General features: G+C 48.9%; 1 protein-coding gene across 9 annotated transcripts in view; it reads left to right on the forward strand.

Moving 5' to 3' along the window:
* RAP1GAP2 (RAP1 GTPase activating protein 2) overlaps positions 1–13,027 on the forward strand; it is a 277,468-nt gene that overhangs the window by 199,465 nt on the left and 64,976 nt on the right. For 8 of the 9 annotated variants that reach the window (XR_012088722.1, XM_073004583.1, XM_073004587.1 and 5 more), the window contains 4 exons: positions 3,387–3,431; positions 4,159–4,191; positions 4,590–4,802; positions 6,604–6,707. Coding sequence is in view for 8 of the 9 variants with exons in the window: in XM_073004583.1 (XP_072860684.1) it covers positions 3,387–3,431; positions 4,159–4,191; positions 4,590–4,802; positions 6,604–6,707 (395 nt within the window). In the remaining variant the exon portion in view is untranslated. The remainder of the gene's footprint in view (positions 1–3,386; positions 3,432–4,158; positions 4,192–4,589; positions 4,803–6,603; positions 6,708–13,027) is intronic. The other variant, XM_073004585.1, reaches the window with a different exon arrangement.

A 13,027-nucleotide genomic window follows, 5' to 3' on the forward strand; every position in this document is an offset into this window, starting at 1 on the left:
CCTGAGATGCTGGGAAGCAGCCAGGTCTCCCTGAGGCTGGGATGGGAGGGGAGGGAGGGGAAGTATTGTTAGTGGCCGTGTCACCCAGAGGAAGTTATTAAAATCGTCCTCCTCGCCCAGCCGTGTGTAGACGACAGACTCATCTATGCATTTAGGGAACTTATGAGCTTGCGGACGCAAGGCTGGCACGCGCCTGAGTGATGAGGGGTGGGGGATGGTAGATAATTAAGTGCCCAATTGCTTGGAGCAAAGCTGGGATTTTCACCTCTAGTCAGTGGGATCCTGGCCCTCTGGGAAGCTGGCAGGGGGTTCGCAGCGCACGCAGCCTTGTCTCCGGTGTCTCCTCAGATCCTCTCTTCCTTCTCCCCCAGCCGGAGTCCCCTTCCCACAACTTTCCCCCACACAGGGTCTCTCTGAGCACAGCATCCAGCCCCACTTAACCAGCCTCAGAGCGTCCTGTTGTGTAGAGGCTGCCGGGCTTGTCTTTTTATCTAGACTGGGCGCTTTCTAGGGTAGGGCTCTTGTTTTATTCTCCCTCTGTCTGCAATGGCTGATCCCCCTGGGCGGGGTGTCTGTGCCATTTCAGTTGAGACTGTTGAAGCCAAATTTCTGGGTGTTTCAGTCTGTACCCTGTGCCCCCTGGGCCCAGCCTCAGAGGATTCACTGTTAGTAAGAAGCTCACGTATGGGGCGCTGATGGCCATGGAGTGCCCGCGTGGGCCTTGAGCCTGGGCTCCATCTCTCTTCATCTTGCATGTGTGGAAACTGAACCTCAGAGCAGTGAAGTGCCCGGGTCACTTTGCTAGTTGTGAAGAGCTGAAACTGGAACCCAGGATACCCGATTCCTAGCCCAAGAGTCTAGGAATTGTGAGAAGGCAGAAGCTTTGGACTTCTTCAGTCCTGGGTTCAGGTTCTAACCCTGACTCTTTCTAGCTGAGTATCCTTGGTCAAGTTGGTTTCCCTCTCTGAGCCTTCATTTCTTCATTGAGGGGAGAAGGGGACATAAAGATAATACCTATTGTGGCCGGGCATGGTGGCACACGCCTGTAGTCCCAGCTATTCGGGAGGCTGAGGCAGGAGAATCTCTTGAACCCGGGAGGCGGAGGTTGCAGTGAGCGGAGATTGCGCCTCTGCGTTCAGCCTGGATGACAGAGCGAGACTCTGTCTCAGAAAAAAAAAAAAAAAAAAGAAGACAGTACCTCCAGCAAAGGCAGCACATGGAGGAGAGAGGGCCCAGTGTTGGACAGTGGCTCTGCGGTAGGTTATTAGGGGAGGGAGTGGTGTGGCAGAGGGGACGGGAGGAGGTTTGCTCTCCTGCCCTCGGGGCTGTTCCCAGACAGGGATGACTAATGCAGGCCAAACAGAACAGACGTCTGCCCTCACTGCCCCCGCCCGCCATCCACCCAGTGTGCCAACTGGGACAGGGTCTGGAGGGCCACCCAGGTGGCTTTCTCTGTGTGTGTGAGAGGAGCGCCTGTCCAGTGGGAAGGGCCCTCGCACGCCCTCCTGAACAATGCTGCGTGGCGACTCAGCCCAGGGAAGTCCGGAGAGGCAGCCTCTCAAGCCACCCAGTTAACAGGAGCCCTGCTGTCCGCAGAGTGTGGGGCACCTCATGCACTTGGTGAACCGGTGACCCGGCTTCAAATCTAGGCCCTGCCCCTCACTGGCTGTGCGACCTTAGGCAAGCAGCCTCGTTCTGGGGCCCCGGCGTCCTTGCTGGCGGAAAGGTGCTGTGAGTTTCAAAGGAGACCACAGAGAGAGCTCGCTTGGGAAGGCTGAAATCCCCGTGCGTTAGTGTTGTGATCAGGCAGAAGCTGCTTCTGGACTCCTGCTTCAGAGGGGAACTGTTTCTTCTAGTTTGTGCTCCGTCTCGTGCTGTCACCCGATTTTCTCAGACAGTCTTGGAATCACCACGTGTTCCCCTCCTGCACAACACAGTTAAGTCAGAACTCAATGATAGAACCGGGACTGGGGCCAGGTGCAGTGACTCACGCCTGTAACCCCAGCACTTTGGGAGGCCAAGGCGGGTGGATCACCTGAGGTTGGGAGTTCAAGACCAGCCTGGCCAAAATGGAGAAACCCCGTCTGTACTAAAAATGCAAACAATTAGCCGGGCATGGTGGCGCCTGCCTGTAATCCCAGCTACTTGGAAGGCTGAGGCAGGAGAATTGCTTGAACCTGGGAGTTGGAGGTTTTCTTTGAGCTGAAATCGTACCACTGCCCTCCAGCCTGGGTGACAGAGAGAGACTCTGTCTCAAAAACAAACAAACAAAAAGAACTGTTGGATAGGGCACTGCTCCCCAGAAGTGAATTCTTCAGATACCTGTAGATAAATTCCCTTAGTCGAGTCCCAGGCATCATATCTGATCCTTGCAGTCATCCTTGCATTAGTGGGATGAAAGGTGAGTGTCTAATCCTCATTTTACAGATGACACTGGGGGCTCCAAGAGGCTATGCTTTGTCGAGGGTCACAAATAGTAAGCTTGCAGCAGAGTGAGGGCCAGCACCAGGCCTCCTGCCTGTCCCCTGAAGGCCTGTTGGCATGGGGTCTAGAACGCTGGCTCTGACACCAGCAGGTATGATTTCCCGTGTTTCCCTTCCCTTACTGGCTCTGTGATCCTAAGACATATTTTTTTTTTTTAATTTGAGATGGAGTTTTGCTCTTGTTGCCCAGGCTGAAGTGCAATGGCGCAATCTTGTCTCACTGCAACCTCTGCCTCCCGGGTTCAAGCAATTCTCCTGCCTCAGCTTCCTGAGTAGCTGAGATTACAGGCATGCACCACCATGCCTGGCTAATTTTGTATTTTTAGTAGAGATGGGGTTTCTCCACGTTGGTCAGGCTGGTCTTGAACTCCTGATCTCAGGTGATCTGCCCGCCTTGGCCTCCCAAAGTGCTGGGATTACAGGCGTGAGCCACCGCGCCCGACAAGACAGATATTTAAGCTTTGAATGATAATATGGCCTCCTTCATAATGACCCACAGCACTTATTATGTACCAGTCAGTGTTCCAAGTGCTCAACCCATTGTTCACCTTTAACCTTCACCACCATAGTCGATACCACCATCGTTCCCATTTTACAGATGAGAACACTGAGTCACAGAGAGGTTTCTGTGACTTGCCAAGGTCATCAGGCTGATAGGTGGCAGTGCTGGGATTTGAACCGCAGTGATCTGTCTCAAGTCTGTGCTGTTAGCTCAGCGGTGCTGCTGCCTCACTCAGGTGCTGGGAGGCCCGCCCGTGGCCAGGTGTGATGTGTGCAGGCCCAGCCCGGGCCAGCTGTTGTGCTGCTCTTGTTACTAACCCCCTGTGAAGCCAGGTGCTCTTGATCTGGCCCTTTCTTCTGACCTTTGCTTTTCTGTGGATCCTGTTTTCCTTGTTTCTATAGGGGATCAAGCTTGAAGAACAGAAGCCAGGACCCCAGAAGAACAAGGTGGGCTGGGTGGGGGAGGGGTGGCCCGATGGCCCTGGTGAGGGGCCAGGGTGAGAGGAAGGCAGGAGGAGCTGCCAGGGTGCTGGGGTCTCGTGTCTCACACCTGTCTAACTCTGACTCGCACCACGGGCCGCTTCATGACTGCCTTGTTAGACCAGTGCACGGTGGGCAGCCGAGGGGTCCTGGCCTGATGCCTCAGGGCAGCTTCAGAGCAGGCTGGGGGTGGAGGCCTCGGTGGGACCTCAGGCTTGGCTGTTTGGCCCGGCTCTTCCCGACCCCGTGCAGTGTGTAAGGGTGTCAGGCTCTGCCCCGGGTTCCAGTGGGCAGTCAGCTCTCAGCTTCAGGTTCCATTTCCCAGCCCAGGGGTGCCGCTTCTCACTTGGAGGCCAGTCCCCCTGCCTGGAAAGGGGTCCTGGGGGAGACTAGAGGTCGTTTTCTGGAATGAGCATTCTAGGATGAGAAGCTGGTATGATGCGGGGTGAGAAGTTCAGCGCCTTCGGATACTGCGTCGTCAGCTGGCAGGGTTTATGTTCCGGTTCTGTCAGTTTGGAGAAGAACGGGGTGGGGGGGATGTCAGATCCCAGAGCTGATTCTGAGCTGTTCTTCCATCGAATGTTCCTCCCTCAAAGCCCCCACAATGTACCCCCCTTGTGAGACCTGGAAACAGTGGTCAGACTTTATGGGCGCTGTCGGGACTAACGGTGGCACTATCTGGTTTGTCTTATAGGATGACTATATCCCGTACCCCAGCATCGACGAGGTAGGCGCCCTCCCCCGCTCCCACCCGCTCTGCAGCCTGCTCTGGGTCCCTTCCCTGGGGAAATGATGGTGATGGGTTGTGCCCAACCCCCCATGGGAGAGCACCTTGGGTCTGGGACCTCTCTTCCTGTCTTTGCCTTTGTATCCTCAGCTTCTCCATATGTTAAGTTGGGGGTGCTCATCTAGGCCTTGCAGCCCTGGGGCTACAGGGTTGGCGAATGAAGCTGGAGATGTTGTGGGGCTTGGAGGAGGGGTTCAGGTCACTGCCTTTGGCCTCAAGTACCAGTGGGTACCAGGCCCTACTCCTGGGAGCAGTGCAGAGGGGTCACCGCCACCAGCCCCTCCCTCCCCTGCGGTCCCAGGGCCAGCTGCAGCGCAGGACCCTCCCTCTGCCTTCAGGTTGTGGAGAAGGGAGGCCCATACCCTCAGGTCATCCTGCCGCAGTTTGGGGGCTACTGGATCGAGGACCCGGAGAATGTGGGCACCCCAACATCGCTGGGGAGCAGCATCTGTGAGGAGGAGGAAGAGGACAACCTCAGCCCCAACACATTTGGCTACAAGCTCGAGTGCAAGGGTGAAGCCAGGGCCTACCGGAGGCACTTCCTAGGGAAGGTGAGGCTGGGGGAGAGGAGCTGGTGGGGGATGGGGGCAGAGGCTGGGGACCCTGGGAGAGAGGAGGTACCAGGGGTCGGGGGAGAGGCTGGGGGAGGCTGTGGGAGGGTGGGGAGAGGGGCTGGGGACCCTGGGAGAGAGGAGGTACCAGGGGTCGGGGGAGAGGGGGAGAGGCTGGGGGAGGGTGGGGGAGGGGCTGGGGGAGGCTGTGGGAGGGTCGGGGGAGGGGCTGGGGACCCTGGGAGAGAGGAGGTACCAGGGGTCGGGGGAGAGGCTGGGGGAGGCTGGGGGAGAGGAGCTGCTGGGGGTTGGGGGCAGAGGCTGGGGACCCTGGGAGAGAGGAGGTACCAGGGGTCGGGGGAGAGGGGGAGAGGCTGGGGGAGGCTGGCAGAGAGGAGCTGCTGGGGGTTGGAGGGGAGGCTGGAGGAGAAAGGAGCTGGCGGGGATTGGGGGAGAGGCTAGGGACCCTGGGAGAGAGGAGCTGCTGGGGGTGAAGGGGAGAGGCTAGGGGAGGCTGGGAGAGAAAGGAACTGGCAGGGATGGAAAGGGTTGGGGCCCTGGGGGAGCGGAGCTGTGGGGGGGCGGGCTGGGGAGGGACTGGCGGCCCTGGGAGAGAGGAGCTGCCTGGGGTGGGTGGAGGGCACAGTGGCCCACAGTACTCTATCCAGTGCCCCCCTTTTCCTTTGCCTCTTACCTCCTTCCCAGTCTGTCCTTTCGTTGCTGCCTGCTGCTGTCTTAGTTGGAGAGGTCTGACTGGCTCTGTCCTGGGATAGGGGACACGGGGCAGGGGAGCCATGCAACAGTCAGGGAGGCCCAGTGCCGTGAGTCCTTGTGGGGACCACTCCCTGCAAATGTTTCAGGAGGCGATGGAATGGGTAGTGTTTGGGGTGAAGGATGGATGGTGGAGTTTGACTGTTCAAGGAAAAATACGTTCTCACACCTCAGAAGTCTCTGTTTCCATCTAAATCACGCAAATCTCTCCCGTCCTCGTTTCGTCAGGTCCTCTGAGTACTTGTACTGCATAGTGTCTGCGAGCCTCTGATAGCTTAAAAGTGACAAAATTACTTTTAAAAAAATATATTCTGCCCTTCGGACTTACCAGATTCTTGATGTACTGAGGGCAGATTCCGGAAATCTGTAGCCTGAGGCCGCTTTGCAGAGTCTCACATGACGGGAGGCTGCATCAGAGCCCGGGGGTCTTGTTAGCGTGCAGATTCCAGGGCCCCACTCTGATCCAGCAGGTCTGGGGAGCTGTGTTTTTCGCCCGTGTTCCCCTAGCCAGGGAGTGACCCACTGGCCCAGGACACCTCCCAGCTTCCCTGGCTGGAGGTACCAGGGTTCCTTCTTGCTGTCTTGCCCCAAATAGTCTGAACTGGTGAGGGCCGCCCCCTGGGAATGAGAACTCAGTGTCTTGTGGTCAAGAACTTGCCCTTCAGAGTCAAGACCGATGTGCGTTTGAGCCCCGGATCTGACCCTTACTCGTCGTGTGACCCTGGGCAGTGATTTAACCTCCCGGACCATTGGTTTTCCGATCTGTGAAACGGAGACGATGTTCTCTCCCGAATAAAGTTGTGGTCAGGAGTGAAGGAGACAGGGGGTATCCAGCCCCTAGCACCATGCCTGGCGCCTCCTGAGGATTCGGCCGGCGGTACCTGTTAATGTCGTCATTGTCGTCAGTAGCATCCTTCTCTTTTTTGTTGCTGCGGGGCTTCGCGCTCCTGGTGAAGGAGGTGGTTTGCGGGGAGCATATCTGGAAGGTTTCTTCTTCCTTCCTGCTCACACTCACAGTTTCTCTTTTCAGGATCATCTCAACTTCTACTGTACTGGCAGCAGCCTGGGGAACTTGATCCTGTCCGTCAAGTGCGAGGAAGCAGAGGGGATCGAGTACCTCCGGATCATCCTCAGGTAGCGCTGCTGTGCTGCGTGAGGCCACTCCTCTTCCAGGCAGGGTGGTGTGGGGGCTGGGATGGGACTCAGAAATACCAGACTGACCAGTCTGGTCTGGGTGCGCTGGCGGACACAGGCCTGCTGGAATCCTGGGGCTATGTCTGAAGTTGCCTAGCAGGGAGACCCACATGCTCCACCAGCTGACAGAGGGGCATCCAGGTCTCCAGGTCACCCGGACTGTACCCCTCCCGGCCCCCCTTTCTTACACGTCCATGGCTTAGAGGAAGACGGGAAGAAAAGTAGGGATGGTTCAGTGTGACTCATCCTGCTGAGACGCAGCTCCGAGTCCTGGGAGAGGGTTCACCACAGTGCTGCCTGGGGTATAGTCTCGCCAGGAAAGATAGTGTTTGTTGTGTGGGCTGGGTTCCCTGAGATGCAGTGATGTTCACAACAGGAACACTGATTGACGGCGGAAGCCAGGGCACCTCTCTCTGGATTGTGACCTTCTCAAGGGCAGGAACTGGAACTGGTTTCTGTTTGGCTTAGCTAACATGTTTTGTAAAACCTCCTCTGTGCCAGGAACTGTGATAGGTGTTAGAGATACCATGATGGCTGAGACTTGGTCCCTGTTCTCTGAAAGGCGTATGGTTTCACGAATGTAATGTGTGTCACGGGTATGATTTTAGCAATATGCACAGGTTGCTATGGGGGCACAGAGGAGTCTGTGTCTTATTTATCTCTGTCCCTGGTGGGGTGGTGCTCAGCAGAATACTGTGAACCTGTCAAGCTCTCAATCCTTATTTGTGGAGTCTAATTGAAAATTCATAAAGGTATTTGGAAAAGAGCAATCAGATTTTTTTTCCTGCCCAAATTTTGAGATAAATATGGGAGGGAATAAGGACATACAACCCCACTTTGGGAAAGGCGGGGGTCCATGGTTTGAGGATGTTGTCGGCACCCATCCATCGAATCTTAGTTTGTTTCTTATCAAGAAAGGAAGCAATTTTCTCTACGGAGGTTCATTTGGCTGGAAATCATATTTGTAAGGCATGGAAGAGTCAATTAAATAGCAAGAGCCAATTTTCTGAGAGGTTAATACCTGGATCTCCATCTCCAAATAGGATTTTCAGCTAGGTGAACCTCTGTGAAGAAAATTGCTACCTTAATAAAATTCAGACCAAGATTGGGTAGGATTTTTGAATAAGATGACAGCGGAATACAAAGATCTAACCCCCTCTTTCTAATAGTGTATCCTACATTAGGACTGGAAATGCTGCTTTGGGGCTGGAAGCTAGAGAAAGATGCCAGGCACACAACACATACTTTGACGGGTTTTCTTTTTTGTTTTGTAATCTATGGGAAAGTTAGGACTAAAAGTAGGTGAATATTGAGAGTTGAACCCCAGTTTCCCTTCCTTAGAAAGCAGTATCATGGCCAGGCACGGTGGCTTACGCCTGTAATCCCAGCACTTGGGGAGGCCGAGGTGGGCGGATCACGAGGTCACGAGATCGAGACCATCCTGGCTAAGATGGTGAAACCCCCTCTGTACTAAAAATACAAAAACAAACAAACAAAAAAAACAAAACAAAACTAGCCAGAGGTGGTAGCACGTACCTGTAGTCTCAGCTACTCAGGAGGCTGAGGCAGGAGAATCACCTGAACCTGGGAGGCAGAGGTTGCAGTGGGCCAGGATCATGCCAGTCGAGCCTGGGCAACAGAGTGAGACCCTGTCTCAACAACAACAACAACAACAAAAAAAAAAAAAAAAAAAAGAGAAGAGGAAAGCAGTGTTGTATGGGAATATATGCAGTTGGAGATTCTAGAAGAATCCTGTCCTCTTTAGGAGTGAGAGTGAGCCCTAGAACAGCCAGGGATCTTTCCACATAGAATTATGTTGTGGGTCAACAGCATTTGAAATCAATGCCCCAGGAAGCCCAAGGGCAAGCTCAAATGTGGCTCTCCCAGATAGAAAGCTAGTGGGTAGGGTGGTGATGAGAAGCCGTATACCAGCTAAGAAGATGGGCAGTCACATCATGTACTTGGAGTGATTGCCAGGCCAAATTGGAAACCAGACATAAAAAATTGGCTCCACGGTTTAGCAGCTTTGCCAGACACAAAGAAGAAATTATCCAGAAATGAAATTCCCCTGCTGGCAGTGACTACTGTCCAAACTTCTTCCTCATTCCCCATAGACTTCTGGATTTTTTAATTGATGTACCAAATTTATAATAAGCAGCACTCCAGTCTATGATCTAAGTATTCTAACAGCATGTGTGTGCCATGAGAGTAGCTAAGAAGAATCTACCCACAGTTTGGAGACAACAAGCCTGTGTGGATTTCTTCTATTTCACGTTTGGATATAAAGAAGAAGAAATTTTATGGGTTTGTAAAAGAAGAGATTCTACATCTAAAAAAGCATAAACTAGTTAGAGAATAACAGAGTTTTGAAAAGTATTTACTTTTACAGAAAGCCAGGTAAATTTGAGATATTTATTAACTTTGAATTTTCCACAAACCTCTAGAAAAAAAACACACTAAGAAAGGAAAGATAGAGTGAGCATCAGAATGGGAGAAAACAATTGCTGGTTAAGTTAGGGAGATAATAAAAGAAAACTAAAAATGATCAAAAAGAATTTTAAATAGTATATGAAGCAGTAAAAAGGAGAATCTACTTTGTAGAAAATCCAGTTATTAATATGGGGAACAAGTTTAAGAAACTCTCACATAATTCAAAGGAAACACAACAACTTTAAAATAATGAGTGAGATTATGATGAATATGGAGGGTAGTGAGTAGGAATTACACATGGATAATTGATGTTGTTAAGCTGATTGAAGACTTAAATCTGAAAATCAAAATGACTCACCCATTAACAGACAAAGTCAATGAAAGGAAATTAATTGCTGGATGTACTTTGATGAAAATTTAGTATTTCATAGATATAAAGTTACTAGTAGAATGGAAGCATTCCAAATAGTAAAAGAAGGCAAAGAAAATACACATGTAGAAAAAGAAAATAAAGGAATAATAAATATGATAGAAGTGTGAGTACATATGTAATGATAATAAATATAAATGAGTTAAATTCCACTGTTAAACAACAAAGATTCTCAATTTGGGCCATCTCTCCAAAAAACCTACACATACTGATCCATATTTTATTAAAGAAAGTCAGAATATTTGAAAATTGTTAAGAAAAAAATTAGAAAAGCCAAATACAAAAAGAAAGCAGGAGTGGCAATATTAATATAGAAAAGTAGAATTCAAGGCAAAAAAAGCAATCAGTGTGATAAAGAGGGCTATTATGCATCTTTTCATAAAAGGTAAAATCAATAATGAAGATATTTTATATTGTCAATAGTATATATTATAACATAGTGTATGTATATGTACTTATGTAATGATGGAAAAATTCACAGAATACAATTGTAATGGTAGATTTTTAAAACAGATCACTTGACATATCAATACTAGAGTTAGAAATGATATTTATTCATCTTACTAATGTCAATTATATACATATTTTTCTATATATATATATATATATCTGTTTCTGTATCTATCAGACTTTGATCCTTTTGATCCTCTAACAGATGTTGCTTCTTTTCAATTGCCTTTGGAACGCTTACACAAATTGACTGCATAGTAGATCAGTAGTTTTCTGTGGACCTGCTACATCAGAATCATTTTGGATCTTTAAAACAAAGTAAAACAAAGCAAAAACAAACAAACAAACTCAAGAAACAAAAACCAAAACCTAGACTTCCAGGCTCCAACTCAACCATTTGAAACACACACACTAAATAAATAAATAAATAAGATACGTAAATATGTGTGTGTGTGTGTGTGTGTGTTTTTTTTTTTTTTTTGAGATGGAGTCTCTCTGTGTTGCCCAGGATGGAGTGCAGTGGCGCAATCTTGGCTTTTTGCAACCTCTGCCTCCCCGTTCAAGCGATTGTCCTGCCTCTGCCTCCCAAGTAACTGGGACTACAGGTGCATGGCACCACGGCTGGCTAATTTTTTTGTGTTTTCAGTAGAGACGGAATTTCACCATGTTTGCCAGGCTTGTCCCGAACTCCTGACCTCAGGTGATCCGCCCGCCTCTGCCTCCCAAAGTGCTGGGATTACAGGCGTGAGTCACTGCATGTGGCCTAAATATATATATTCTTATTTCTTTCCTTATTTCCATAGGATTCTATAGAATTCTGTAACTTGCTTCTCTTAACAATATATCTTAGAGATTTTTCCATATTAGCATATAGAGAATGTCTTAATGTATTTTACTGCTGCATACTATTCCATTGCATGGATGTGAAATAATTTATTTAATACATCCCCTGGGCCAGGCATGGTGGCTCACACCTGTAAGTAATCTCAGCACTTTGGGAGGCCGAGGCAGATGGATCATCTGAGGTCAGGAGTTCAAGACCAGCCTGGCTAACATGGCAAAACCCTATCTGTACTAAAAATTGAAAAATTAGCTGGGCGTGGTTATGTGTACCTATAACCCTAGCTACTTGGGAGGCTGAGGCAGGAGAATCACTTGAACCCAGGAGATGGAGATTGTAGTGAGCTGAGATGGCACCACTACACTCCAGCCTGGGCGACAGAGCAAGACTCTGTCTCAAAAAAATAAAAAAATAAAAATACCTCCCTTGTTAATGACCATTGCCAATATTTTGGTAAAACGGTAATGATTAAATGCATAACCTTGTGCAGACGTCAGTTTTTATGGATTATCATGGTTTCTCAGATGAGATAGCTAGGTTAAAACATAACTGCATTTGTATTTTGATAGATAATGTTAAATTACCCTTTGTAGGGGCTATATAAATTCGAACTTTCACCAGCAAGGTATCAAAGTGCTTTTTATTCCAAAGCCTCTTCAGTAGAATGTTATTGTCAAACACTTGGATTTTTGCCAATCTGATAGATGAGAATAGTATTTAGTGTTGCTTAAATTGATAATCTTGATATGAATCATGCTGGACATTGCTTCATATATTTAAGAACCGCTTCTATTTATTTGCTGTGAACTGACTGTTTATAAGCTTTGCTTCTTTTTAAATTGGGCTGTTATTTAAGATTCTATTTTTTAAAATCTTGGCTAGGCACACTGGCTCACGCCTATAATCCTAGCACTTTGGGAGGCTGAGGTGGGAGGATCACTTCAACCCAGGAGTTCAAGACCAACTTGGGCAACATAGGGAGATCCCATCTCTTAAAAAAAAAAAAAAATTAGCTGGGTGAAGTGGCACACACCTGCAGTCCCAGCTACTCAGGAGGCTGAGGCAGGAGGATTGCTTGAGCCTGGGAGGTAGAGGCTACAATGAGCCGTGATTGTGCCACTGCACTACAGCCTGGCACATTCAGGACAATCAAAACAAGACCCTATTTTTAAATAAATAAATAAATTAAATCAATCAATCAATCAACCTATGTAACTAACTTACTTGTAGGTAATTATTGATAGCAGCTATATTTAGGAACGTTTGAACCATGGAGTAAACCTAAATACATTTCAAAGAACAAATTCTCTGCTGGATGTATTCACCTTCAATTTGATGACAAAACTAGCAATGAATAACAAAATAATGATTTTAACAACCCACTAAACCACTCAGAAGTAAATAGTCCCAATACTTTCCTAAGGAGCCTTTTTTTTTTTTTTGAGACGGAGTCTGGCTCTATCGCCCGGGCTGGAGTGCAGTGGCCGGATCTCAGCTCACTGCAAGCTCCGCCTCCCGGGTTCACACCATTCTCCTGCCTCAGCCTCCCGAGTAGCTGGGACTACAGGCGCCCGCCACCACGCCCGGCTAATATTTTTGTCTTTTTTAGTAGAGACGGGGTTTCACTGTGTTAGTCAGGATAGTTTCGATGTCTTGACCTCGTGGTCCACCCGCCCCAGCCTCCCAAAATGCTGGGATTACAGGCGTGAGCCACCGCGCCCGGCCTCTTAAGTAGCTTTTAGGCCAAACGGAATAGAAGCTGCAGTTACAGAATATTTATAAAGTAATGACATTTATAAGATTATACTTAAAACCTTTGGGTTGTATTCAAAGCAATCCTTAGAAGAAAATTCATTACCTTAAATGGTTTCCTATTAAATAAGAAAAAAACTACCGGGCTTGTTGGCTCAGGCTTGTAATCCAAGCATTTTGGGAGGGTCACTTGAGTCCAAGAGTTCGAGACCAGCCTGGACAATAGAATGGACCTCATCTTTACAAAAATAAAAATAATAATAACACAGTAAAATAAAAATAAGAGTGGTACTCACGAGTTGCTATTATTGTTAGCATCTTCTCCATGTCTCATTTTCCTCCTCTGTGAAACGATGA

This window comes from Chlorocebus sabaeus, chromosome 16 (genome assembly GCF_047675955.1).
Source record: "Chlorocebus sabaeus isolate Y175 chromosome 16, mChlSab1.0.hap1, whole genome shotgun sequence".
NCBI lineage: Eukaryota > Metazoa > Chordata > Mammalia > Primates > Cercopithecidae > Chlorocebus > Chlorocebus sabaeus.